The following is a 25,194-nucleotide window of genomic DNA, read 5'->3' on the forward strand; positions in this document are numbered from 1 at the left end:
GGGTGTGCAAACTTTTTCTGTAAAAAGCTGGATAATATATATTTTAGGCTGTAGACATAGGCTCTTTCTCTTTTTTTTACTACCCTTTAAAAATGTAAAACCCTTCTTATATTCTTAATTCTCTGGTGGTATTTTTCTTAGAAATACAGGCCAGGGACAGCTATGGCCCACAGGTGCTAGTTTGCTGACCTCTGATATAAATGAATAAATACAGCATAAAGTTCAGTAGATTCTGATTATTCTGCTCCCACACCAATGTTCTGTTCTATTGTTTTAACATTTAGCTGTTCTCATAAGGAACTCAGCATCTCAATCTGGTACTCAAGGAACAAACGCATTTGCTTTGGGATTTAGGATTATATATGAGCACTTTTTAATCTGCCATACTCAAGTAGCTGATATGTTGGCAGCTTTAGCAACTACTCTTAGTTAAATAAACGGAAGAGTTAACACAATCACGGCCTTCTGATATTTCTAAGAACTGAAGGAAAACAATCAAATGATAGCCATTAGCAATAATATATCCACTGGTGCACCTGTGTCCATTTAGAAGATTCAGTGCAAAACAACTTAGTATGTACCCATCTGAGATAGTCCTACAGCTATGAATACTTCAACAAATGTCTGGTCAGTATCGATATTAATATATATGAATAGTTATTGATTGTGAAAAATTACTCATTCTAAACACATGGAAGGAAGAAAGGAAGAAAGGAGGGCGGGAGGGAAATCCCACCCTCTTGCAGGGACCTCAAGCTCTACTAGACTTTTTAAGCTGTGCTGTTTAGTTAACCAAAACTTGTGTCCCCGCTGCGCCCAAGGACCTCTGGAGCGCAGCTGGAGTGTCACATACCACTGTGGCGATGTAAATGATACGCTGCACCGTCTCGGCTTCGTCAATGCAGCGCCGCAACAGGCACTGGGCATCCAGGCGGGCCTGGGAATACGCATTGTTAAACCGCGACAGGAGGGCAGCCCTGCGCGCTGCACTGGATAGTCGGGCGCGACTCGGAGACGGGGTCCTGATCTTCACCATTGCGGTGGAGGGGCTGCCTGCCCGGCTGTGTCTGGGACTGCGGCTGCGGCTGTGGCTGCGGCTGTGGCTGCGGCTGCGGCTGCGGCTGCGGCCGCGAGAGGCAGGGCTAGGAGAACGGCTCCTGGCAAACCTGTGGATAAGCAAGAATCAGCAGGGAGGCACTCTGATTCACTTCTCTGTCCTTCCTGGACTCTGCTGCTCCTCCCCACATAAACTGCAAAGGATACTAAGGAGCCACGCGCCCCTGCAGGCGGGGATTGCGCCCTTGCAGGCGGGGAACGCAGCTGCCTTCCTGACCTCTCCACTAGGCCTGTCAGAGGCACTGTGAATCCACGAGGCCTCAGACGTGACCACAACCACGAAACGAGACTCGCTATTTATTTGCATGGTGAATTAGAATTGGTAAAACCCTTTCACTCATTGAGCACCTCAACAACGTATCCTTTAAGCAGCCCTGTGAAGCCAGCGTTGATTGTTGGCCATTTTACAGATGAGGAACTTGAACCTCAGGAAAGTTAATTGGCTGTCGTAGAGTGACACAGATAGCAAGAGCCAGACTTAAAAAAGAAGTCAGATTTTCAGCATTTCGTGCCCCAACACCTCAGTAGGCGTTATGGTATAAGAGCTCACACCACATGAGCCTTATGTGAAAGAAGATTTATGTTGCAGTCCCAGCTTCTCCATGTCACAGCAGTGACAGCGTCTGCAATCATTTCTCATCTCCAGAGCCTCAGCTTTCACCCACATAATTTTTGTTCTACTTTGAGGTAGGGGTGGAGGTTGGAAGACCAGGTGAGCTAATACATGTGAAAGTACTTGGCGAATTGGAAAGCACCATATCAGTGAAACATATGTGACTACCAAGTACAACCTAAATTATCAGACTAGCTAGCCCAAAGGAAATGGGCCTCCTGAAAAGGGAAGTTTTGTAGAAGAAACTATGGGGCAAAAGGCAGTGCAACATGGACTCTAAGTGGGGGACAGCGTGGGGAGGAGAGGTGGGGAAGCCCTCATTTATGGCGTTTGCCAGTTTCTAGGGTGCAACAAATACTCCACCCATGACCGATTTCAAGCTATCCATGTGATGTCACAGAACGCAGAGTTAGGCAAAAATGCACAGAATCCACTCCTAGGAGCCAGTACAAGGCGGTAGCAGCACAACACTGGCGGAGTGAGTCCCAAAAATGAAAGACTTACTGCCATTTAGGGGAATAGGGTGCGGTGGTGACTTTGATAGCCAGAACCAGGGCATGGGGGGAGGCAGGGAACGTTAGAACAAGGAAAATGCAGCAACTCCAAACAGAAACATACTGCTTTGTCCTCACTTAACACTAACTGAATGACGTGTCCTAACGTTCTGTCCATCGCTAGAAAGGAATTTCACAAGAACACGTACCTACACAGCTATCAAACACAGGGAGCTATAAAAAGGAACTACCCTCCAGTAGAATGACAGCTGGTCATCCCTGGAGGGAGGGAGGACCCAGAGACCTTCATATCATGGAACATTCATTCTTGCATTATAGGCCCACTCAAATCTGGTTTCAAGCCAAAGAATTTCCCTTTCTCATACGTCTCAGTTTCATTCCTTAAGCCTCGTCGTCAGCCTCAGATCAGTTAGTGCCTAAGTCCTGGGGATCCAAGAAGTGTTTTCTCACCCTGGAAGGGTACAGTCAGAGAAAGCCCTTTACGATTCAAAGCTTCCCATATTGTTGGGATTTGGGTTCAAGCATGTCATTTTACTTTGTTTTCCAAGCCAGGCTTGTATCACTAACGAAAGGAAGTTAAAGGAAAAGGTCTGTGAGAATGTGTCAGACCTTCCTTGGAGTGCAGATTTTTCAGCACACAGAGCAGCGATCTCGTCCTTCAGCGTTCGGATCTGTTTCTCATAATTGCATATCACTTCTGCGCTGGGCTTTTCAGCGCCGCGCTTGTCGGAGGCCCGCCGCTCGGATCTCCTCTGCTCCCAGCGCCTAGGCTCGGGGCTTCTGTACTCCCAGCTTCTCTGCTCCGAGCGCGTAGGCTCCAAGCTTCTCTGATCCGGGACCCTAGGCTCCAAGGCCCTCTGTTCCGAGCGCGTAGGCTCCAAGCTTCTCTGATCCGGGACCCTAGGCTCCAAGGCCCTCTGTTCCGAGCGCGTAGGCTCCAAGCTTCTCTGATCTGGGACCCTAGGCTCCGTGCCCCTCTGCTCCGAGCGCGTAGGCTCCAAGGTCTTACGCGCGGAGCCTCTTAGCTCTGAGTTCCTGTTGCGGGCCTCCTCATGGGCTTGAAGAGTTTTAAGCCTGAACAGCAAAAACGAAAAAAACAAAACATTTTTTTAAGGAAAGAAAGAAAAGAGAAGGAGGAAGGGAGGAAAAAGCAATAAACAACAATGGGTATACTTAACAACAGTGGCTACTCTGATGGAAATACGTAGGAATTAGCAATTAGAAATACGTAGGAAGTAGACTTGCCAGAGTCAGGGAGCCACTCCATGTCTGCAGTTTGCATGGGAAGAGGCTCTTGAAGAGAAGAGAGGCATGCAGATCTCTAGCAAAAGCAGAACGGGCCTATAGTCATACTGCTCTATATTGGACCGATCTTAACTGCACAAAACTCTGGAAACATTTGGCCTCCAAAACGTAGTCCAGAGCTGGGCAAAAACATAATCTGCTATCCTCACTAGCTCTTCCATTCTCTAAACAGATGGAATATGGGGAAAACTACAATGGAAATTGAATAACATCCTCAGTACTAGGTGGAAGTGTGGACCTATGAAAATAATGTATTACAAATAAACAAAGCTTTGGAAATAAAATTGGCAACTTTATAAAGATACAAAGAGGCATGGCCATCATAAAACAGGAGCAATAGTCATAAGAAGAGGACATGCTGTAATGAAAAGACAATGGTGTAAGATGAAAAAGGTAAGGGGTAAAATTGAGAAGGATGTTAGAAGCTAAAAATGCAACTGCAGAATTAAAAGTTGCGCTACAAACATTAAAGAACAGAATTGGTGCTATTGGAGATCACTGAGTAGTATGATCAATGTATTTGAGAAGGTATATCTCTTAGTATTACTGCTAATACTAATAAATTAAAGTGATGCAAGGGGAGATAGAAGTGAAAAATAAAATGGTGTTCCAAGCTAAAATTTGTGGGTATTTTTGAAGAAATCAGAACAATTAAAACGTGTGAAGGCAATAGAATTATATATATACAATGTATATATATATATATATATATATATATATATATATATATATATACACATATATGTATTTTAATATACTTTCCACTTGCTCTTTTTGGGGAGAAAAAAATCAAAATTAAGATCAAGGAAGGTATAATCTTAAAGGATCAGTGTCTTTTTCCCCTTCTAGAAATTTACCTAGAAAGAATAATCTGAAGTTTAAACGGATTTGCCACAAAATTATCACAACGTTATTTCCAGTGTTGAAAACTGCTATCAAAATAATCAATATTAGGGAAACACCCAAATGATGGAACATGATACACCTATTTAAAACTAAGTTCTGCATTTTTTTCTTAGTAATAGAGAAAAACAATGTTAAGTGAAAAAATGGGATCCAAAATTATAAATTCATACTTATTTTGTAGTTTTAACCCTATTTTTAATGTATGAATTGGAAGATATGTCAAATGGTAACAGTAACTGGTTCTGGAATTACAAGAAGGTTTTTAGTTTCCTTTATACTATGTTATACTTTGAAACTTTTCTCTAGTAGATAGGTAATGTTTTTGTAGTAAGAAAAATATATAAAACACCAATAAAAATATTGCTGCCTTTCCTCTTTGATTGTGAACAGATTCTTTCATATTTTGATGGAACACCAAAAAAGCTAAATTCAAAGATTAATCAGCAGGCTGCAAATAATCCTGCCATTTCTTTTCCTTACTGATTTCTCAGCTGATTTATTTCCTCCTCTGCAGCCAAAAGGGACATGGACGATCTGTCCTTGGTTTCTTCAAGAGTCTTTTCAGTTTCAGCCAGACTGTAAGAGAAATCAGTAACTAAAGACAGATTCTCCAAAATTGGCAGATTTTCTAAACCAAGGCATAGGTTTGCTCAGGAACTTTTGGCGTATGATATAAATTCAATATAAACAAGCTCACTTTATGAGACATCTGCATTCAATTAGATGATTTGCAAATAGTATAGAGCACTTGTATGCAAAAACATACTAGCATCCTTTCTCAATGTCAAACACAAAGAAATTACAAAGCTACTAGCTCTAAAAGACTGTAATAATTACTAATATTAAAATGTAAAGGACAAAGAAACTTGTTCAATTACTCCTTCTGACGACCCTAATTCATCTGTTCTAACTACACCAAATTCCCAGATTGCCTCACTCTATAAAAATCTTCATTTTTCTGCAATATACTATCACCTATTCTCTTTATTTTGTACAGTAGAGCAGCATTTGACTTAATTTTCCCAGGCCTCCTAAATGTAAAAAAAATTATTTACCCATTCTGTAGAGAAAGCCCTCCACAATTACACCTGACTACCAAGCATTTCATGTCTTGTTGCCTCTGATTTCCACCACTTGTTAAGCACAAGTTTCCCAAATTTTCCATGTAGCTCAGTCATTGTTAGTTAAGGACTGTCTCCATTGTAGGCAAGTCATAATAAATCATACTATTTCTTGAAGTCTATCTAAATTTAAAAGGAAAAGGGAGTGTGATGGATGACATTGGATGAAGACCAATCAATGGTTCTCAATTACGATGTCCTAGTGCAGGGAGAGATCACGGGCTGGCAAAGGTTTCCTGACTTAGCTCTCCCTACTTCCTTAGAACGTCCAGGCTCTTTCATCACAGCAGTCCTGAGGCGAAGAGGGTGCAACTGTCTTCTAAACTCACACCAGTCTTCCTCATCCTGCCAATGCCACTCCACATACCATCCTCGACTCTCTCAAGCCAAGCTTGTCTCCCCTTCTCCTGAGCTCCTCCAACACTCGGTTCACGTTTATTGACTCATTACAAACACACTGTGAACTACTTGAAGGCAAAAATTGTATTTTATTCATCTCGTTACCCCCCGAAATGAACAAAATGTCTAAAGTCTAAAACAAAGCCATAGTAGCAATAACTTCACAATAGGCCTACTAGAGACTGGAAGGAAATTGCTGTGATCTTATTCAAATGTGAATATGTTATAGGTTTTAAAAAGTATATATGGGAAAATGAACATTTTTATCAAGAGAAAACTGTAGAAAATTAAAAGAAGAAATAGACTAAGAAAGAAAGGAGACTATGAACAGGAATAAAGTAGTTTTTTTTTGTTTTCTCTCAGAGAGACATGGTATTCACGTGTGAGCACATATACATGCAAGCAAACATGTATGCTAATTTGGTGCCCTTGGATGACATACAGAGAGAAGAAAGGGAGGCACTTCATGTGCCAGGAATTGTTTTAAGCAGGTTAATATTTATTTAAATTTATTACAGAGTTATTCATTCATTGAGCAAATTCTTGAGAATTTACTATGTGCCAGGTATGATGCTGGGTGCTGGAGATACAACAAGTGTCAAAACAGCAATACAAGACAGTAACCCTTTGGAGTCCAGTGGATCATAAATATACAAACAAATTTTTCAAAGTTGCAAATTAGCGTCAGTGCTATTCTTAGATCATTGTGAAGGAGAATTAAAGGAGGGGGCAAGAAAGACCTTTTGATGTATAGTGGTCACAGACAGACTCTGAAAAGTCTCATTTAAGCTGAGATCTGGAGGATAATAAAGAGCCAACAATGCAAAAAGCCAGCGAAGACTTCCATTTTCCTGAAAGAGCACAAGCAAAGGCCTTCAAGTGAAGCAGTAGACAGTGGAGTAGGCGAGGGGAACCTGGCAGGAGACGAGGGTGGAGCGAGAGGTCAGGCCAGATCAGGCAAGGTCATGAGAGCCCTGGGAAGGAGTTTAGAATTGTTTTCTAGGAGGCGACTAGCAGCTGTTCAGCAGGGGAGTGACTTGATACAACAGATATATATCTATATTTGCTTTGTGGAAAATGGATTTTAGTAGAGCAAGAATGGAAACAGGGAAGCTAATTGGAAAGCAATGGGTTGAGGCAAGAGGTATCAGGGCAATGGCAGTAGAATAGAAAGAAAGGGACAAATGTGGGAGATGCTTAGGGGACAGATTCAACTGCATATTCTAGTAGATTGGATATAGGAAATGAGGGAAAGCGAGATACCTAACCAGAATCCAGGCATAAAATCTAGTGGTCTTCCCTCATCTAGGGCTCATCAAACCTGGGCATACCTGTCCCCATCCAGCACTGTATTGAAATTCACACCTTTGGAACTGAGTCACAACCAAACATGGGAACCTCCTTGGGTGGACCATTCATTCCACAGCAGGCAGCATCCTGGCTTTAGAGACAAGTAGGCAGAGTAAGAGAGGGAGCCTAGAGCTGGCTGCCCTAGAATGTAGGGAACAGCCTCCTTCATTTGTGATGCCTTATATAAAAACAGAATATGAACCATAGGTGGATTCAAAACAAAACAAAATTAGGATATTCAGGGAAAAGCAACAAGCACCTTCCTATGTGCAACTTTCAAATGGAGGGCAGGACGAGGGATATGTGTATATAGATAAAGAGAACACACACACACAAATGATAAAGCAAATAGGGCCAAAGTGTATGAAAGGGTATGTGGATGTTCTTAGTATCATTCTTGCAAAGTTTCTGTATTTGCAATAATTTCCAAATAACAAGTTTTAACAAATGCATGCAGTCATAGTTTCTTGGTCCACAGTGCCCCTCATAGGTAACTACAGAGCCATAGTGACAGAGAGGGAGGTAGGGATTCCTGGCTCCTATTGGTGCTGATAGACGTCAAGAGCCAGCAAAGACTCAAAGCCCTGCCTCACAACTAGAGGCAAATGGAGTGACCTGGTCATCAGCAAAAGTGACCAGCAAATGTCCACGGAGACCTAACCAGACAAAACATATCTCACCACCCTTCAGCACAAGACACCAGTGCCCAGGTGTAACTGAGGACAGCAAGAACCCAGCGGGCAGTACAAGACCAAAAGGTCCTCTCCTCCAGCGCCAGGAGAGCATGCAAGCACCCCTCGACCCCTAGATGTCAGTCTAAGGAAGGAGGAGGGCAATGACACCCCTTGACAGGGGAAACACAGGCCCTAATAGAAGTTTGAGCTTGGAATTAACTGAATATTTACATAAAAGGAACTAGAATAAACCAGAAAAGAAGTGGCAAATTTAAGGATCCTCCTCACCCCACTCCAAACCAGCTGACATTAGTTGAAATAAGTTGCAGAAATTTAGAGGAATTATGCTCTTCGTACATTACATTTGTAAACTTTGCTGCAGCTATAAAACTGCTTATTGATGATAGTTCCAATCAAAATAATGAATGGGAGTGTGTGGAGGTAACTCTGTGTGTGCATGCAAATACACACAAAGAAAAATGTCTGGAGTAAAATATACCAGAATATTAACAGGGATAAGATTAACAGAGTGATTTGCATTTTGATACTTTGTTGTATGCATTTTGAGAAAGAAATTTGTATTTTCTAATCAGGCAGAACTAAATCGTTCGAGATGGTTTCCTTAGAAGGAAATCTCAACAGAGAACAAGGCAGAACGCCACACCCTATTCCATCACAAGTCTTAACTAGTTAAGAAAGCATTCCTCGCTGTCCCATATACGTCAGCAGTGGAGCGATGCTGTGGTAGGGGTAACACCTTATTGCTGTATTTGTGTTAGGTCCGTTGAATGCAGTTTCATACACACACGTCTATCTTCCTCAAGTACAAGCCAAAGTTTGGGATTTTCTTGGCAGTGATTCCTTAAACTTGTTAGCCTGGCTTTGCACATAGCATGCATCTGATATCTGTTGCTGTCTGGCATTGCTTCACTTTTTAAAAATACATTTTTATATCTAATCGTTATTCCAATATCTTGAATTGCTCATTCTGTAAAGAGTTTTATCTCGCAGTCCCGCTCCCTAAATGACAGATAAATGCAGCCTGCTTCATCTTGCTTTTGCTCTTTCTCTTAATTTTTCTTATTACCTGATCTTACACCCTCCTTAACTCTACCTTTCTGCATCCTGAATAGATTTTCATGTAACAATAGTCCTCTATTTATAAATATGGCTGATAATGAGCTTATGGAAAAGAAGGAGTTCCGGGAATGGAGCCAAGGGGAGCAGGGTCTTGGGAATCATGACGTAATATAGAAATCCTGTCCCCAGCTTCAAAGACACTGACTCCCAACTCACACACACACGCACACACACACACACACATACACACACACACACACACACACACTCACATTACTTATTAGCAAATGCCTACATTTTACATGAGCCATTATTCTTTCAAACTTAAAAATTAAATGAAGAACAAACAATTTTTTTTGGAAAAAGATAACTTGCATTCCTCTTACTCGTCTTGACCCTGATTGACTTGATTAGGAGATGTGTTCAGCTCAGAGACTAATTGTTGTATAGCCCAATTCCGAACACCAGGCTCTTTCTGTTTCTCCTTATCCAACGTGTCCTGCAATGATACACACAGGGAAAACTCATCTGAATATGTAAAAAACATAGACAGATTGCAAAAACATTAAGCTGAGCAAAAGAAATCAAGCCCATAATGTATAGTTCCATTTACATGCAGTTCTAATGCAGGCAAAATTAATCTAGACTGATAAAATCAGAAGAGTGGTTGCCCTGGGAATGGAGGGAGGTGGTTGGAAAGTGGCAAAGGAATGCTCTGGAGTGATAAAAATGTTCTATATTTTAATAGGGGTGTGAGTTACACAGATATATGCATTTGTTGAAGTCATCCAACTGTGGATGTTATTGTGGGTAAATATACTTCAATGTTTTTTTAAAAAAAGACATTGAAATATCATCCTATATCTCTACACCCAGAATAACATGCATAGGGGGTGAAAAGCTAAGAAGCACATGAAAATCCCCAGGGAAAAAAACTGGTTAAAGATAACTGACATCTGGAAATGAGCAAGATGACAGAATAGGTCATCACTATGCCTGCCACCTCCCATGATCTCATAAAATTACAATTATTGAACAATCAACCTTGAGAATCATCTGAAGATTAGCTGAACAGAACTCCTATAACTAAGGTTATAAAGAAGAGACCACATCGAGATTGGTGGGAGGGGCGGAGATATAAAACAAGTTGATCCCAAACCCACAGGTAGTGGCTGAGAACCGGGAGGAAGGTCCCCCCTTAACAGTGAGGCGTGCCAGCCCCACACTGAGCTCATGAGCCCAGGGGTCCTGTGCCAGGAAGAGGAGTCCCCACAACATCTGGCTGTGAAAATCAGTGAGGATTCCCTCCGTACCTCACGGTGAGACAGAAGGTGGCTGGAAACCCAGATGTCCACGTAAAGGACCTGCAAACTGAGTCACTCGCTTGCAGGCACTCACCCGGGGCTCCAGCGGAAGGACGATGACTCAAGAGGCACCAGAAATATAGCAGGAAAGACTGAGTAGTATGGCTTCAGATTAAGGCATAGAGGGATAACCACCATTATCCCTGAATGGAGCCCACTTCACATGTAACCTACACGAGAGCACCATCTTTCCTGTGTTGAGCCCACCCCCATAGGGCCAAATCTGAGATAGAGTAGGTCTGGTAAAATCCACTTATGCATGCACCACCTTGGTGACTCCCTTGGACCCCACCCAACTAGTGTGAAATCACTGAGGCACCTTCAGCTCCTGGGCATTTGGCCCTGCCCCACAAGCTGCTGGAGTCTTGTACAGCAGCAGGCAGCCCACTGCAGCCTGGGAAGATTTCAATGGTAAGTAGTCAGCCTAGCTTGTGTTGCAGCCTTTCTGGGGTGGCTCCCAGGGTTCTGTGGGCCTGAGGCAAACGACGGCTGGCCACATTGTTCTCAGGGTATCTTGTGGAGTGGCCACAGGCTCAGTCTGGCGCAAGAACTAAATCTGCATTAACTTTGTGAAAACCACTGGCCATACCTGGTGAATCCCTGGAACCCAGTCCCACACAACTCAGGCAGCATCCTGAGGGCATTGTCAACACTGGGTCAACCAGCCCAGCCTGTCCACTTAAGGAAACTCTTTCAGGCACTGAGCCTTATGAGCATCTGGCAATAGGTCTAAGGGACCTGGGGCTTTTGCTAAGCTGCTCCAGGTCTGACACAGGTGGCAGCCAACCTCTGTTCACAGTAAGGCCACCCCCACATGCCTCCAGGTCCAACACAGGCAGCAAACAAACACATATAGCTTTCAGGTCCTATAGGGTAGCCCCTGATCACAGGCAAGACTGAAATTGGCTGGCATGTGACCCCTCCTAAGAGGCACAAAAAACAATATATCCAGAAGCCATCCTCAGACCACCCCGGAGCACTACCTGATTAGCCCCACAAGCGGCACATCCAAAGGGTAGTATTAATAGGCACAACAGCCCACTCGAGAGAATCCCTTTCTGAGGGCTCAGCCCCCACCTCCCAACTCCCTTACCTCCGCACAGCTGCTCATACTCTATGGGTATAGCCAGTCCTCACAGCCAGTCAGCCTGAGAGTCAATCCCACCCAGTAACATGCCAAAAGCAATTAAGGCTCCACTATAACAGGAGAATACACACAAGGGACACTCCTGGAACACATGTACAGGTGATCAGAGAGACTGTGCCACTGGACCACACAGGACACCTACTACAGAAGGCCACCGAGCAAAGACTGAGAGACATAAGAGATAGATACCTAATACATAGAAGCAAACACAGAGAGGCAGACAGAATGAGGAAACAAAGAAACATGTGCCAAGGAAAAGAACAAAAGAAAACTCCAGAAAATAAGCTCAATGAAATGGAGGCAACCAACCTATCAGAGACAGATGTTAAAACACTAGTTATAAGAATACTTAAAGAACTCAGTGAGAACTTGAACAAAGAGATAGTAAGCATAAAGAAGAACATACAAACCAAAAGAAGAACCAGTCAGAAGTGAGGGATACAATAACTGGAATGAAGAATGTACTACAAAAAAATCAATAGCAGATTAGATGAAGCAGATAATAGAATCATGGGTATAGGGTCAAGATGGTGGAGTAAGTAAATGCTGTGCTCACCTCCTCTCAGGACCATATCCATTACAGCTAAACCATTGAACAATCATTATTGAGAATCGCCTGAAGCCTAGCTGATCTACAACTATGGACATACAAAAGAAGCCACCTCAAGACTGATAGGAGGGGCAAAGATGTGGAATGGGCCAGTCCCAAACTCATGTGTGATCATTAAAAATCACACGAGGGATTTAAAAATCACACAAGGGAGGGATCTCTCGGCTGCAACTAAGGAGTGAGGGATCCCAGCCCTCAGGGTTTCAGTGCTGGGGAGAAAAGTCCCCATAACTTCTGGCTGTGGAAACCAGCAAAGATTATGGCTGAGTGAGATGGAGGGCAGCTGAACTCCCAGGCACTCCCCTAAAAGGGATCACACATGGACTTACTCATTGACAGACTCACTTGCTCTGAGCTCCAGCACTAGGGCAGCAGCTCAAAAGGCACCATACAGGGAGGAACTGAATTGTCCAGCTTCAGGGTGAGCACTAGAGGAGCAGCTTTCTCCCAGATGGAGGAGCTGGCAGAAGCCATTGTATCTTTGTCCAGCCCTCCCCGTCCCTGCGTGCAGACACAGGCAGACACTATAGCTGAGTCTCCATCAAACTGGCTATCACATTTCATCTGCCTTGCCCTAGTGATCCCGAGACCCCACCCTACCCAACTTTTGGGCACACCCAAGCAACGTCCAGTGGCTTTTCCATGTAAACAGCCTGCATTGGCTCATGCTGCAGGCTTTCTTTAAAATCTCTCAAAGGTTCACAAAACCCAAACAAGCAGCAGCTGGCTTACATGTGTCCCATACCTCTGGCTAAACACCCCTAAGCCTGGTACTAGCTACAGCTGGCATTAGTTCAGGGCTTGGCCTCTCAACGCACCTCCAAGTACTGTGCAGGTGGGGGCCATCACTGGATTGCTTTGTGGCTCATGCCAGGTGGACCTGGGTAGGGCACTAACTGCCACTGAACTTGGCCTGCAGCAGGTACCTGCCCAGGAGGCCCTGGGGATGGCAGGCCCAGTAGGCAGCTTTGGACTAGCCTAGAGTATCACCCAGCCACCTCCAAAGATGACATACAGAAAGGCCAGAATAGGCAGGCACCAAAGCCCCACTAAAGTGATCCATGCTCTGTATGGTCACCTCTGCACAACAGCTCTTCCACTGTAGTCACAGCCAGTCCTCACAACCAATCAGCCTGAGGATCAATCCCTCCCACTGATGTGCAAACAGCAATGAAGTCTCAACTACAACAGGAGAGCACACACAACGCACACAAGGAATACACCTGGCTCTGATGACCAGGGAGACTACACCACTGGGTCACACTGTACACCTACTACATAAGGCCACTCTACTAAGACTGGGAGGTATAGCAGCCCTACAAAAAAAAACAAAAGCACAGGGAGGCAGCCAAAATGGGACACAAAGAAACACGTCCCAAATAAAAGAACAGAACAAACCTCCAGACAAAGAACTAAACAAAATGGAGACAAGTAATCTACCAGATGCAGAGTTCAAAACACTGGTTATAAAGATGCTCAATGGTCTCAGGGAGAATTTCAATAAAGTGATAGGAAACATAAAAATGGAGATTGAAAACATAAAAAAGAACTAGTCAGAAACAAAGACTACAATAATGGAAATGAAGAATACATTAGAGGGAATCAACAATAGATTAGATGAAGCAGAGGATCGAGTCAAATATTTAGAAGATAAGGTAGCAGAAAACACCCAAACAGCAAAAAGAATCCAAAAAATTAGGAGAGTTTAAGGGATTTCTGGGACAACAACAAGAATACCAACATTCGTATCATAAGGGTACCAGAAGGAGAAGAGAGAGAGCAAGGAATTCAAAACTTATTTGAAGAAATGATGACTGAAAATTTCCCTAATCTGGCAAAGGAAATAGATATACAAGGCCAGAAAGCAGAGATTCCCAAACAAGATGAACCTAAACAGACCCACATCAAGACACATTATAATTAAAATGCCAAGGTTAAAGACAAAAAGAGAATCCTAAAAGCAGCAAGAGAAAGACAATGAGTAGACTCCCATAAGGCTGTCAGTTGATTTCTCAATAGAAACTTTGAAGGCCAGGAGGGTGTGGCAGGAAATATTCAGTGATGAAAAACAAGGGCCTACAACCAAGACTACTCTACCCAGCAAAGCTATCATTTAAAATTGAAGGAGAGATAAAGAGCTTCCCGAACAAGAAAAAGCTAAAGGAATTCATTACCACCAAGCCAGTATTACAAGAAATATTAAAAGGACTTCTTTAAGCAGAAGAAAGAAGAATAAAAACAAACAAATGAAGATCAAAAATTTGAATAATAAAATGGCAATAATTATGTACGTAGCAATAATCACTTTAAATGTAAATGGATTAAATGTTCCAATCAAAAGACATAGGGTGGCTGAATGGATAAGAAAACAAGACCCATACATATGCTGCCTACAAGAGACCCACCTGAGATCAAAAGACACACATAGACTGCAAGTGAAGGAATGGAAAAAGATATTTCAAGCAAATGGAAACAAACCAAAAAACAACAAACAAACAAACAAAAAAACAGTGTAGTAATACTTATACAACACAAAATAAACCTTAAAACAAAGACTATAATAAGAGACAAAGAAGGATATTACATAATTATAAAAGAATCAATCCAACAAGAGGACATAACACTAGTAAACATCTGTGCACCCAACATAGGAGTGCCTAAATATATAAAACAAATATTGACCAACCTAAAGTGAGAGATCAACAGTAACACAATTATAGTAGGGGACTTTATCACCCCATTGACACCAGTAGCCAGATCTTTTAGACAGAAAATCAACACAGAAATAGTGGTCTTAAATGACACACTAGACCAGATGGATTTAATTGATATTTTTAGAGCATTTCATTCCAAAGCAGCAAAATATACATTCTTTTCAAGTGCACATGGAACATTTTCCAAGATAGCCCACATCTTAGGTCACAAAATAAGCCTCAATAAATTTAAGGAGACTGAAATTATATCAAGTGTCTTCTCTGACCACAACTAAAATATAAACCTAGAAATCAACTACAAAAAAAAAAAAAAGAAAGAAAGAAAGAAAGAAAAACACACAAACATATGGAGGCTAAATAACATGCTACTAAACAATGAATGGGTTAAAAATGCCATTAAGAAAGAATTCGAAAGATACCTTGAGACAAACAAAAATGAAAACACAATGACCCAAAAATCTATGGGAGACAGCAAAAGCAGTACTAAGAGGGAAATTCATAGCAATGCAGACCTACTTAAAGAAACAAGAGAAATCTCAAATAAAAAGTCTAACTTTACATCTACAGTTCTGGAAAAAGAACAGCAAACAAAGCCCAAAGTGAGTATAAGGAAGAAAATAATAAAGAACAGAGCAGAAATAAACAAAATAGAGGCTAAAAATAAATAAATAAATACAAAAGATCAATGAAACCAAGAGCTGGTTCTTTGAAAAGATAAATAAAATTGATAAACCTTTAACCAGACTCATCAAGAAAAAAAGAGAAAGGACCCAAATAAATAAAATCAGAAATGAAAAAGTGACAACTGACACCACAGAAATACAAAAAAAAATATTTTAAATATTATGAGAAATCATATGCCAAAAAATTGGACAATCTGGAAGAAATGGATAAATTCTTAGAAGCATACAATCTGCCAAAGCTGAAATAAGAAGAACAAAAAATTTGCACCAACCAATTATGACTAATTAAATTGAATCAGTAATCAACAAGCTCCTAACAAACAAAAATCCTGGACCAGATGTCTTCACAGGTGAATTTTACCAATCATTCAAAGAAAAATTAACACTGATTCTTCTCAAACTAGTCAAAAAATTTTTAAGAGGAGAGGAGGCTCCCAAGCTCATTCTACAAAGCCACCATTACCCTGATTCTAAAACTAAAGACATTACAAAAATGAAAATTACAGGCTGATATCCCTGATGAACACAGATGCAAAAATCATCAACAAAATATTAGCAAACAGAATTCATTACATTGCAATACATTAAAAAGCTCCAATACCACAATCAAGTGGAATTTATTCCTGGTATGCAAGGTTGGTTTAATATCTGCAAATCAATTAATGTGATACACCACATAAACAAAATGAAAAATAAAAATCATATGGTATAACAATTGATGCAGAAAAAGCACTTGACAAAATTCAGCATCAATCTATGATAAAAACTCTCAGCAAAGTGAGAATAGAAGGAACATATCTCAACATAATAAAGGCCATGTATGACAGACCCACAGCTAACATCATACTCAATGGGGAAAAGCTAACAGCATTCCCCTTAAGAACAGGAACAAGACAAAAATGTCCACTTTCACCACTTCTATTCAACATAGTACTCAAAGTCTTAGCCACAGCTATCAGACAAGAAAAAGAAATAAAAGGCATCCAAATGGGAAAGGTAGAAATAAAAGTGTCATTATTTGAAGATGACAACATACTATATAGAGAGAATCCCAAAGCACCAACAAAAAACTATTAGAACTGATAAATGAATTTAGTAAAGCAGCAGCATACAAAATTAACTTTCAGAAATCGGTTGCATTTTTATACACCAATAATGAACTATCAGAAAGAGAAATTAAGAAAACAATCCCATTTCCAATTGCATCAAAAAATAAAATACCTAGGAATAAATTTAACCAAGGAAGTAAAAGACCTATACTCAGAAAATTATAAGACATTGATGAGAGAAATTAAAGAAGATACAAATAAATGAAAGCATATACCATGCTCATGGATAGGAAGAATTAATATGGTTAAAATGTCCATACCACCCAAAGCAATCTATAAAGTCAGTGTAATCTCTATCAAATACCAATGGCATTTTTCACGGAACTAGAACAAATAATCCTAAAATTGATATTGAACCATAAAAGACCCCAAATAGCCACAGCAATCTTCAGAAAGAAGAACAAAGCTGAAGGTTTCATGCTACCTGATATCAAACTATACTACAAGGTCATAGTAATCAAAACAGTATAGTATTGGCATAAAAACAGACAAATTGGTCAATGGGACAGAATAGAGAGCCCAGAAATAAATCCATGCCTATATTGTCACTTAATCTATGACAAAGGAAGCAAAAATATACATTGGGGTAAAGACAATCTATTCAATAAATGGTGTTGGGAAAACTGGACAGATACATGCAAAAAAATGAAACTGGACCATCTTCTTACTCCATATACAAGAATAAATTCAAAATGGATTAAAGACTTAAATGTAAGACCTGCACACATAAAACTCCTAGAAAAAAACATAGGCAGTAGACTCTCAGACATTACCCTTAGTAACATGTTTAGTGAGGTATCTTCTTGGGCAAGGGAAACAAAAGAAAAATAAACAAATGGGACTATATCAAATGAAAAAGTTTTTGCACAGCAAATAAAAATATCAAAACAAAAAGACATCCTACTGAATGGAAGAAGATATTTGCCAATGATACATCTGATAAGGGGTTAATATCCAAAATTTATTTTAAAAACTCATATAACTCAACACCAAAAAAAGTTCCACAAAAATTCCAATTAAAAATGGGCATAGGACCTGAATAGACATTTCTCCAAAGAGGACATACAGATGGCCAATAGATATACAAGGTCTGACAATTAAGTTCACCAACTTGTTGCAACAATGTTGCTAACCTTTTTTGATACCAGAGGGATTATTCATTACAAATTGGTACCAACTGGACAAACAGTTAACCAAGTTTACTAGTTGGAAGTGCTGAAAAGGCTGCGTGAAAAAGTTAGGTGACCTGAACTTTTCATCAACAATTCATGGCTCTTGCATCACAACAATGCACCAGCTCACACAGCACTGTCTGTGAAGGAGTTTTTGGCCAGTAAATAAATAACTGTATTGGAACACCCTCCCTACTCACCGGATCTGGCCCCCAGAGACTTCTTTCTCTACCCAAAGATAAAGTAAATATTGAAAGGAAGATATTTTGATGACATTCAGGACATCAAGGGTAATACGATGACAGCTCTGATGGCCATTCCAGAAAGAGTTCCAAATGGATTTGAAGGGTGGACTAGGCAATGGCATCAGTGCATGGCTTTCCAAGGAGAGTACTTTGAAGGTACTGTAGTCATTCAGCAATGAGATATGTAGCACCTTTTCTAGGATGAGTGTGAGAACTTAATTGTCTGACCTCATATGAAAAGATGCTCAACATCACTAATCATCAGAGAAATGCAAATTAAAACCGTGATGGGATACCACCTCTCAGAATGGCATCATCCATAAATCAACAAACAACAAGTGGTGGAGAGGATGTGGAAAAAAGAGATTGCAAATTGGTACAGCCACTAAGGAAAACAGTATGGAGTTTCCTCAAAAATTAAAAATTAGAACTACCTATGACCCAGCAATTCTGCTCCTGGGTATTTATCCAAAGAAATCTAAAACACTAATTTGAAAAGATATATGCACCCCTATGTGCACTGCAGGGCTATTTACAATAGCCAAGATATGGAAACAACCAAAACGCCTATTAGTAGATGATTGGATAAAGAAATTGTGGTACCTATATACAACGGAGTATTACTCTGCCATAATAAAGAATGAAATCTTACCATTTGTGACAACATGCTTAGTGAAATAAATCAGACTGATAAAGAGAAATACCATTAATCTCTCTTATATGTGGAATCTAAAGAACAATATAAACAAACAAAACAGATCCATAGATACAGAGAACAAACTGATGGTTACTAGAGGGGAGAGAAGCTGCAGGGCAGGGTAAGACAGGTGAAGGAATTAAGGAGTACAAATTGATAGTTACAGGAGAGTCATGGGGATGTAAAGTACAGTATGGGGAATATAGTCAATAGTATTGTAAAAACTGTGTAGTGTCAGATGGGTAGTAGACTTATTGGGGGGAAGACCTCAAAAATTATATAAATGTCCAACCACTAGGCTGTACACCAGAAACTAATATAAAATCATATTGAATGTCAACTATAATTTTAAAAAATAGTCATGGGGATATGTAGTGCCACATGGAGAATATTGTCAGTAATGTTCTAATAACTATGCACATTGTCAGATGGGTAGTAGTCTTGTTTGGGTTACTACTCTGTGAGTTATATAAATGTCTGACTACTTTATCGTTTTGTGTGCCTGAAACTAATAAAAATAAAATAAAATACAATTCTCCTGTGATTGCAGGCAATTGACTGACCAAATAAATAAATAAATAAATACCAAATAAAAGTATCGAAAAGAGAAAAAGACAACTAATGTCTAATAGAGTACTTATCACATGTAAGTTGTTTTGCATGCTTATCACTTTAATTCTCATAATAACTCTATTAGACCAGCAAAAGCATTGTCCCCATTCAACAAATAAGGACACTATGACGTAAAAGTTTAGACAACCTGCCAAGGACCACAGAAGAGGAACTAGAATTCTGTCCAGTGATCTCCAAACTGGAATCCTTTAGCCACTACCTCATAAGGCCTGGCTCAACATGCTTTAATTTTAGAAAGGAACTTATGTAAATACATATAAACGTTTCAAATCCAGGTTACTAATGTTTTGCTTACCCAGCCATAACGATGTCAATGCCTTAAGCAAGCTATATGTTCTCTTTCCGGTCTGGCCTTCAACTGTTATAACACTGACACTGTCCCATGGGAACCACCAATGTCAAAAACACATTGTGATTCCCTTTGTCAGTCTACCAGAACTGAGTGTTCTTCTTATCTCGTAAGTTTCCAGTTAGTTTTATTTCACTCTTTCAGAATACCGAGTTTCCCCCATCTAATGATCTCTTTCCCTTCTGAGCACCCGTGGTACCCTAACTATCTGGGTGACTGATTTGTCATTTAAAAGTTACTATTTAATGTCTAGTGTGAGCCAAGCAATGTCCCAGGTGTAGGTCATCACCAGGCCCTTGTCATAGCGGAGGAAGCAGAGGCTCATTGATTTGCCTGAAGTCACACCACTAGTGAGTAGGCAAAGCTGAGATTTGAATGCAGGCCTGTCTTAAGGGAAAACTCAGTCCGCTGTGCCCCATACTACTGTAAACAGAAACTCACCTTTCATACCTATGTCCCAACTCCCTAAGTAGAGTTGAGCCCCTCAGTAGGCCAAAACCATATCCTCCATGTTTGAGTTCCCAGAGCCTGCTGAAAGTCAAGGGGAATCCTTTAGCATCCTTACCTGTGGAAAGGGGGCCTTGCTGCTAACAGGTTTTCCCAGGGAAGCACAAGTAAAGGAGGCCTCCAGCCAAGGCAAAAGGCGTGATTTGATTACTTCCAAACTATCATTACGTCCTCCTAAAAGAATCCACAAATCAGGTCAATGAGAGAAATCCAACCACACCAACTCAAAGAGCACAAAGAAAAGAAAGAAAAGAAAGGAGAGCCGCATGGGCAAGTTCTGGCCATTCTCACCTTCTTGAGCTGTTGCAGTGAGGATTCCAAAGAGTTGTCCTTGCACTTTGGCAACTTGTTCGATGAATTCAAGGCAAACATTTAAGTTTTGATCACATGAATTTTTCTGCAAAGCCAAAATGGTAGACATCAGTAGACATATTACCCTTTCCTCCTGGGCACACAGCTAGAACGTTTTCCTCAGGCTTCCCTAGCAGTTTGTGCAGCCATGTAACTGAGCTGTGGTCTATGGGATGGGAAGTGATGTGTGCCGTTTCCAGGTGTGACCAGAAGAAAACCTTCTGAGCGATTCTCTTCTTTCTCTCTCTTTCCTCATCAGCCAGCCAAATGCAGAGGACCCAGCAGAGGACCCCAAGGGCATAAGGGATGGTGGAGCCACAAGATTTGGAAAGCTGTTCATTGAACATTCCAATGACTGTTACCTAATAGAGGAAGCTTTTTGTGGATGTTAAACCATTGAGATTTGGGGGTCATTTTAATAGCAATAACCCTGACTCCTACTCAATGGAATTCTACAAAAAGTCCTTTTATAAAGTGAATAGAGCCTTTGTAACACAATACACATCATTGCTTCCTAATTTACCTGCTTTGTTGGTTCTTGTCCTCTACCTAAGTTCAATGTGTGCATAAAGAACACTACTTGTTACCAGTAAGAAGGTACTGCTGGGTGGAGGATACAATGGTGAAAACGACAAAAACGATGGTCCAGGCCACATGGTACATGCAGACTAGTGCGGGAGACGGGAGCGTAGACAGTTACCTGCTGTGGAATGTAAGTCTTACTGTAGGGCGAGCACAAGGTCTACTCACGAGCCATTGTCACAGAAAGTCAGGGAAGACTTCCGAGAGGTGAGAAGAAATTAGGCAGACTTGGGGAAAGGGTGATTCAAGTGGCTGTGGAACCGTCTAAGCAATAAGAGCAGAACATGAAGAAACCAAGAGGTAGGGCTTTTAGCTATTATCCTGCTTTTGTCGTCTCCTGGTGAACGTTTAATGTTTCCTAATTAGCTAAACTTCTAATTGATTCTAACACTAAAGGAAAGAACACAACTACAAGCAACAAACAAATCAAATGGGTGTAAAAACGCATAGACTAATGTGTCATCTCAAGCCATAATAAGACACTAGCCGTGGGTGCCTCCTGGACACTACGAGACTTGAGACAGGAAGTGGGGTACAAGGAGGATAGAAACGAGAATGAAGAGGAAAAGTTTAGATGATCTCCATGCAAGAGTTTATAAGTTTACAAAATGCACATCTATGTCATCAAGGGAAATGGTTCAAACAGGCAGTGAGCTCCCTGTGGACGGAGGCTGGGCCTGCCCTGTTCACACTTGTATTCCCAGCCCTGCATTCTAGCGTCTCTATATATGCAAACTCAATAATATGTATTGGATGGATGAATAAACATGAGACAATTCAGTCGTTTTGGACTTGTTACGCACCTCCTAAGTGCCGGGCGCTATTAATGCTTTCCATATATCCCCAGTTAATCCCCACAATAGTATGCTAGGAGCTACGAGTGCCGTTGTTATCATCCCCGTCTTCAGATGAGAAAACTGAGATGCAGAAAGGTGAAATAACTAGCCCAAGGTTACTTAGCAAGTAAAATATCAGAACTGCGACTAGAACCCAAGCTGCCTCGTGTAGAGCCCATGCTCTTACCCACTGAACTGTACTGACTTTTAGATGGTGATTAGTGCTGGGAGTAGAGGGAGGACTAGCCGATGTGACAAAGAATGAATGGGAGGGCAGCCTGGGAAGGCCTCCTCCTCATGTAAGTTGTTTCCCACGCTTATCACAGAGCTAAGCCCTGGATGCAGAGACTAGAGAAAGAGCGTGCTGGGCTGTGGGAACAGCAGGGGCAAAGCGCTATGGCAGGAAGGAGTTTGGCCACCTTGTGAACCAAAAGTGGGTGCATGTGGCCGAAGCCCAGAAGGTCAGAGAGGTTGGCAGGACAGATCCTGGAAGGAGTTTGGATGGAATGACTTATCATAACCTAGGGGGCAACTGCAGGTTTACTTTCCTTGCCTGGTAAGTAGTACCTGGTGACCAGCTCTGTTGTAACGCTTATTTCTGGTGTAGCCATTTGTTTCTCTGTCTTAGCCTCTCTGCTTCTCCTAAGAAGACGATGAGATTTTTACAATTGACTGTGTTTTTCATGTTTGTATCCATTGCCACTAGTATCCATAGCAAATGGAAGGGCCCAACAACGTTTGATGGACGAATGATGAGTGACTTAACAGCATGATATCGACATGATCAGAGCACTGGGAACCCACAGCCAGAACAGCGCCCTGCATTCCTTCCTTGTGAACCAGCAGCCCTTGCCCTTGCTCTTTAACTCCTGCACTTACCACACTGACCTTCAGCTCCCCTGTTGCAGCCTTTTGCCCCCTGGCTAGACCGGGCCATGTGCTACGTGGACAGAGAATGGGCACGGGAGCCCAGCAAACCTGAATGAGTGTCTCAGTTCTGCCACGTGCCACAAGTTCTGTGTGATCCTGGCTCTTAGGAGGTATCCAAAGTGAGTGAACTGTCTCATGTTTGTTTATTCATCCATCCAATACATATTATTGAGTTTGCATACATAGAGAAGCTAGAATACAGGGCTGCGAATGCAGGAGTGAACAGGGCAGGCACAAAATAATGCGTACCAGCACCTCAGAGAAAGGAGGTGTCCAATATTTGGTCCCTATGAGGTGGTATGTGGTAGTGAAAGGAGCAATGTGCTTCGGAATAAAGCAGACCTTGGTTCAAATCTGCTTCTCCACTAATTAGCTGCATTCCCTTAGAAAAGAAATTTCAAATATGAAATTGCCTCTGTTTACTCGTATTTAGGAAGTGGTTGATCTCACGAGCTAACTTAGGTACAGAGCAGAGAAAGGACATAATAATTAGCAGTATTACTGTGGTGTTACTATATGCCCCTAGGCCTTGCCCGGTATCTGGTACAAAGTAGGCGCCTAAAGGAATGTTTGTCAAATGGTTGTATACACAACTTAAATAACAGAAGAGAATATACTGTCAGACAGTTCCTGTTCCCAGGACATGTCACAACATGCTGCAACTTCTAACACAAAGCATCGCACAAGACACTCAGGCTTCAATAGGGTCACGTTACTCTACCAAACGTGAACTCACACATAATAAAATGAAGAGATGAACTAATTATACTGCCTCCTCATTCCAAAGCACTGACTTCCAAAGTTCATTCATTCACAAACCACTGAATTCCTATTATATGTAAGGCCTTGGGCTGGCAGCTCAGGACACAAAGCCACATTAGAGAAATTAAGAATAAAAAATAAGTTGCCTGCTGTCATTGAGCTCACTAGCTGGGGAAGTGGAATGGAGAATGGGAAATACACAGGGGTTGAATATTACCTTAGAGTTTATTAAGTGCTCTAGGTGGGTAGTGAGCTGTGGAAGGGACAAAGCACATTCCGGTAAAGGGTGAGGGGTAAGCGGTTAGGGCATCACAACAGAGGAACAGCAGGTACCGAGGCAAGAAGCAGCAAGGTACATTATAGGGGAAAGCAGAACACAGGGTCCAGAGACCAAATAATGAAAAATTTAATTTGCCACATGAGGGACTCTGGGCTTTATCCCATCATTAAAAGATTGAATGGGGCAAGTAGATGAGGATGGGTATGACATGGTCAGATTCGCTTTGCATTTTAGGAAAATCAGTCTGGCGGAAGGAGACCAGATAGAGTTTGGATAGAGAGTGAGTCTGGCTGAGATGCTGGGGGCTGTGGAGACGTCAAGTGTCCCCTAAAGCTCCTATCTAGGCTCCAAATCACAGCTGCGTCAGCCAAGGTCCCACTGAGGCATTACTTGAGGATGAAGCTGGGAAGTTCGGAACCAAGTACGAGGTGTGAGCAGGATGATGCTGTTTGGGGACACTCAGTGTCTGGAGGACCTTCCGATGGAGATTTCCAGTCATGATACCTAACAGTTATTGGCACCTACTCTGTGCCAGCCAGGCACTGTGCTAAGGGCTTTAAATACACTTTCCTTTAATCCTCAAAAGAACCCTGCAAACTGGATGCCATTCATCATCCCGACTTCACAAATGAGCAAACAAAGGTCTTAAGTTTTTTGGAAGAGACAGTGTTTGAGCTGGAACCTAAACCCATTCCTGCGGCCTCTGACACTAAAGCCGAGTTCTCAACCGTGATGTTTTACCAAAAACAGCTGGAAAATCAATCTAGCTCTCAGAAGAGAGGTGGGATGAGGGATGTGGTTCTGGAAGCCTTCAGCAGATGGACTGAGTGGAAGCCATATGTGTAGATGAGATCATTAGGGAGAGTACAGAGTGGGGAGAGGGCTGAGGGCCAGGCAGAGGGCAATTCTGTTAATTCAGAAGTGGGCTGAGGAGGAAGGGCCAGTGAATGGAAACCAAAACAAGAGTGGTAAGAACTAAGAGGACAGCCAGGAAGAAAGATGAAGAAGAACCAGGAAGGCAAAGAAGAAGATAGATGGTTTACTCTCTGCTTCACTCGTGCATTTATGCTCTCAACAAATCCCTCTGGAGGGAGCTACTGGGCGCTGCAGGCGAGGGACACAATGATGAAGGCGTCAGTCTCTT

At 41.7% G+C, this 25,194-nt stretch overlaps 1 protein-coding gene across 1 annotated transcript in view; it reads right to left on the reverse strand.

The window, feature by feature from the left end:
- Window positions 1-25,194, reverse strand: part of SPATA18 (spermatogenesis associated 18) — a 41,928-nt gene that overhangs the window by 11,052 nt on the left and 5,682 nt on the right. Inside the window, exons 3-8 of the mRNA XM_033106080.1 lie at window positions 20,601-20,706; window positions 20,368-20,483; window positions 9,466-9,578; window positions 4,936-5,031; window positions 2,854-3,318; window positions 854-1,166 (exon numbers count right to left, since the gene is read on the reverse strand). Of these exons, the coding sequence (XP_032961971.1) occupies window positions 854-1,166; window positions 2,854-3,318; window positions 4,936-5,031; window positions 9,466-9,578; window positions 20,368-20,483; window positions 20,601-20,706 (1,209 nt within the window). The remainder of the gene's footprint in view (window positions 1-853; window positions 1,167-2,853; window positions 3,319-4,935; window positions 5,032-9,465; window positions 9,579-20,367; window positions 20,484-20,600; window positions 20,707-25,194) is intronic.

This window comes from Rhinolophus ferrumequinum, chromosome 5 (assembly GCF_004115265.2).
Source record: "Rhinolophus ferrumequinum isolate MPI-CBG mRhiFer1 chromosome 5, mRhiFer1_v1.p, whole genome shotgun sequence".
Classification (NCBI taxonomy): Eukaryota; Metazoa; Chordata; class Mammalia; order Chiroptera; family Rhinolophidae; genus Rhinolophus; species Rhinolophus ferrumequinum.